The following is a 4,647-nucleotide window of genomic DNA, read 5'->3' on the forward strand; positions in this document are numbered from 1 at the left end:
AGGTGGCTCCCACTTTTGTTGTTTTCGTGTTGTTTGTTGTTATCGGTTGTGGTTGTTGGTTGTTGATGTTGTTGTTTGGTGCTATCGGCTGCAGCAGGCCTAGGGTCGGTTGGATACCTGTTGAATTTACTTACATAATAACTAGGAAAAAAACAACCAAATATATACATTTTAGAAGTCGCCGGACGTTATCTATATATGTATAATTAATAAATAAAAAAACATATTTGAGATCATAAATCTAATAATTACAGTAAATCGAAATACATGTAATTTTACGCCTACAACTACATCTAGTGGCACAAACAGACATTACTAGTAAACGGTGGGTAGTCGTGAAAGAGATTTAGTAGCCTCATATTTTAACCCTCTAATGTAACGATTTTCTCTAACAAATGTAGAACTTGTCCTGCAAATATCGCCGCCTCAGATTTAGGTCCTCCAAGTCTCATTGTTAGATCCAAATTCGATAGACAATCGATTAACCAGGCTCGAACTTCCAACATCGATTCTAAAAACTCTCCTCGCAACATCGATTCCGGCAACGCGAGTATAATCGACGCGATAATCGATATCACGCTACTCTGTATCTTCGGTTCGGGAGAGAATCTCAAATACAGCACCATTCGCATCACATCGCGACAGTAATTCGGGCATTTCGGACAATTTTTCGATACTAAAATAATATTTCCAACGACCGATAGATATTTTAACAAGAGAATATTATCGACATCTTGTTTTTGATTGTGATGGCTGAGAGTTAGTTGTTTCAAACCAAAACCACCCACTAGAGGGTAGAAAAAAGAATCCGAGACTGCAGCGAAACGGTTAATACTCGCTTTAGAGAAGGGATGAGGTCGTATCGTGTGGAAATATTTAGTTTTATTTATTAAACGTCGTCGTATTATTTCTTCCGCTGGTATTTCATCGTTTTGTTTAACTTTGACCGTTTTAGGTTTTTCCTCCTGTTTTTTAACACCGGCTATTCTATTCGCGGATTCCGATAGCACATCGAGCATGAACATTTTCGTTGCTATCGAATATCTTCCAATATCCGTGTGTATTTCTTTACAGAGATGTTCAGCGCACGTCGCAGGCTGACTGCAGACTATCGCCACGGATATATTAAATTTGATACTGTCGAAATTATCTATATTATATTTCTGTTCTAGATGTAGGAATAAATCTAGCAAATCTATTGCTAGTTTTTTATCATCGTGTTTTAGTTGTTTTTCAACTAATTCTTCAGCAGCTAGCACTGATGCTTCGAAAGTTTCTAGATCTTTCGATTCTGTTAGAATTTCTAACAAATCACGTAAATACATTGGTCTTTTTTTAGATGCTTCTGTGACGTCATTGCTCATATCGTAAGGTTGTAAATCGTCATCAGAATCTAAAGCAACTTCGCTCTTATCCTTGTCCATATCTTCTAGTTTAGCAGATATTATAGCTTTTACTATAGTCTTAGTTTGCTCCGTACTTTTAACTGCACTTGTAATTACAGTATTGTGACTTGGTCTTAAATCTTCATCGATAACTCTGTAAGCGATGCTATCGAGAGTTTCTTTCAAATCGATTGTCTCCGCTTTTGTTGTTATTCGATTAATCGATTTTTTATCTAAGAAACATTTCATAGACAATTCCTTCAATGTCTTATGTACATTAGTACAAGTGATTCCCATACTTAAATAATCGAATCTTAATTGTTCAGCCGCTTGTCTGTCTGTTACATCTATTTCTGTTAATATATTGAAGATAATTTCAATAGTCGCCATTCCCACACATCTTAATTCTTGTGCTAGGATATCTAAATGTTTAGACATGCCTTTAAATAGTATAGTTTTAAGTTCGTTCAATTGCCAAGGGTTTTTGTTTGCTAATTTACTTCTATATTTGATTGACAATATAAGTATTTCTGATATATACATATGATCGTCTAAACTTGAAACATTATTAGATTTGACATCAGACCAAGCGTTAGCTAACCTCAGTATTAAATCTGTTAATATTTGAACATTATTTTTACTCGTTGATATATAATATACGAGATTTTCAACTATTCTTGTATCTGTATAATTGTTAGGTTTCACATAAAAAGGTATTCTAAATATAAGTACTTGATTCCAATCGTTATTAACATCGATATTATTACCGAGTATTCTTTTTATCGGTTGTTCATTATTATTATAATGTAAGGGTGATTTTTTTAATAAAATAACCGATACATTATCTATAGCTTGTCGATTTAAATGGTTCAAAAGGGTTTCAATTAATTTTGATCTTAGATATAAGGAATTTCCTCTGTTATCAGACCAAGAGATAATAACATCGACGAATTTATTCATAGCTATAGTATTATTATAATTATTAATAAATTTCGATACCAAATGAGATAATAATGTTAAATCGTATTTGTTTCCGGTATAAAAATTACTATCGACAATAAAATCCAGCGAACGTATTATTTGAAATACTAGTAAATAAGAATAATTTTCATGTGAGAATTCTTTTGGAGTTTTCGTTGTTAATTTATTCGCAACTCTTTCGGGTAAAGTGACCAATAATTGTACAAAATTTTCCCATTCATTTTTAAATGTTTCATTGTTTTCTTTAATTTGACAAGAGCATATAGCAGCGGCGAACACGGCGTCACTTTTAGCATATTTCAGTAATATTGTAGATAATCCTTCTAGAATGGTCGATTGAGTTTCCTCTTTTAAAAAGCCACAGAGAATAATCAAAGATTCATGTGAGACTTTAAAGCTTTCTTCTATAGTAAATATATGTATTAATTCTTGTTTGAACATCGGCCATTGCGGGAGACAGATTTTTATTAGATTCGTAAGTACTTTCGAGTACATATTTATTAATTTATTATTCATAATAACATCTTGTTCGGTTAATTTTGTTACAGTTATGGGTCCTGGCAAATGTTCACATAAGGTAGTCAATATATCTTTGACATTGCGAGCGTCGCCGGCGCAGTGTATGGAGGTGCGGGAGGTGTAGTTCAGCAGATTGTCCATACATTTGGCGAGACTGAGCGACAATACGGAGGGTCCCCCATCTGTAAAGAGAAAAACCTGAATGTGCCCAAAACTAGATGAAGGTACACAATAATTATAACACGTGTATTTCGATTTATTTACTAACTTAGGAGACTGTCGTGGAATTAAAAAGTAAATATCCTATTTGTTAGACTGTCCTCTACATCTGTATCAAATTTCATTAAAATCCATTCAGTAGTTTAGATTACTTTAACATACATCCACTTTCCTATAAACTTTCACATTTTTACTAACACAAAAAAGGGAAATATTCGTATTTTTGTATGTATTCTTATAACTCATAAATTTTGCATCGATTTAAAAAATTCTTTTAACATGAAAACTTAGGCTATATTTTAATAGCCAGTTTTAAATAATTTGAAGCGTTAAGATAGACGTTAATATAATTTGTAAGCGTGCTTTTATAGTATATTTCTAGTATCGTTTGCTATCGTATTGATTACTTTTTTATACAAATTGCACGTGATTTAATCCAGATAAAAAATAAAAATAAATAAACAAATTGTTACTGATAACGTAGGTGAAAGATATTTTGATATCAGTCAAGTAATTAAGTTATTTCAATAGATACAAAAATACAAATGTTTCCTCTTTATATTAGTATATATACAGATAATTTTGTATTAATGAGTGTTACCTTGCATTTGAATGGAGGAGAACTGTCCCGAGAGCGTGTCGAGGTCCCCGAAGGCGGAGGGCGGCGCGGGAGGACTTAACTCACTTAACAAGTCCAAGTTTGATGTCGGAGCTGGAATTCATCAAAATTACTTCATCAATCTATACTATTATAATAAAGCGTAAACACACACTTCTTTGTTGAATAAGATGTCAGCAATTACAACATATTTTTGAATAATTTATTTTTTAATAAAAAGCCTTACACTAACGTCACGCTTTAAGCTATATATTTTCAAGCTATCTAACATAGGGGGTAAATATTTTGGGTAAAAACCCTAATGTGGGAAAGAGACCGTAAGTTGCTGCCAACATCAAAAAAGCAAAATTCTCATGCATTGTCTTCATGTCATGTTTGTCATTTTGACATTTGCAATTGATAACTTGACATATGTGAACAATAATTTTTTTTATAATTTTAAGCGAAGTCACACGGGTACAGCTAGTCATATAAAAAACAAGTAACACAAATAAATAACGTTTAACATCAAAAATAGAAAATAAATGTTGCTAAAGATAAATTCTACATCTAAAATTACTCACTTATAATTTACATTAGTTAGTTTATAAATGTTTCAACTATCTTAATTTAATTATCAAAGTAGTGGTTAATTAGCAAAATACAGTGCACTATGTAAAAGATCAAAACAAACAGTTTGACAAGTAAAATTACAATGCTAAATCCAAGATGGCCGACAAAACAAAATGGCGGATAATTGCTGGGATAAGAAAAAATATCATATTACATCAGTATTTCATATCATAAGTACAAAGTGTATCCTATATTATATTATTTTAAATAGTGTTACCGTTGTTATTGTTGTTTGTAGCGACAAGTGTGTCGTGCGGCGAGAACGCGCTGGAGAAGTCCGCGAAGCTGTCAGAGGGCGCTGCGGGGGCGGGG

At 32.6% G+C, this 4,647-nt stretch overlaps 1 protein-coding gene across 1 annotated transcript in view; it reads right to left on the minus strand.

The window, feature by feature from the left end:
* Nucleotides 1-135: 135 nt before the first annotated feature.
* Nucleotides 136-4,647, minus strand: part of LOC106105867 (telomere length regulation protein TEL2 homolog) — an 11,951-nt gene continuing 7,439 nt past the window's right edge. Inside the window, exons 9-11 of the mRNA XM_013286323.1 lie at nt 4,553-4,647; nt 3,706-3,816; nt 136-3,067 (exon numbers count right to left, since the gene is read on the minus strand). Coding sequence (XP_013141777.1) covers nt 363-3,067; nt 3,706-3,816; nt 4,553-4,647 — 2,911 coding nt within the window. The 3' untranslated portion in view covers nt 136-362. The remainder of the gene's footprint in view (nt 3,068-3,705; nt 3,817-4,552) is intronic.

Source organism: Papilio polytes, unplaced genomic scaffold, assembly GCF_000836215.1.
Source record: "Papilio polytes unplaced genomic scaffold, Ppol_1.0 DF822622.1, whole genome shotgun sequence".
NCBI lineage: Eukaryota > Metazoa > Arthropoda > Insecta > Lepidoptera > Papilionidae > Papilio > Papilio polytes.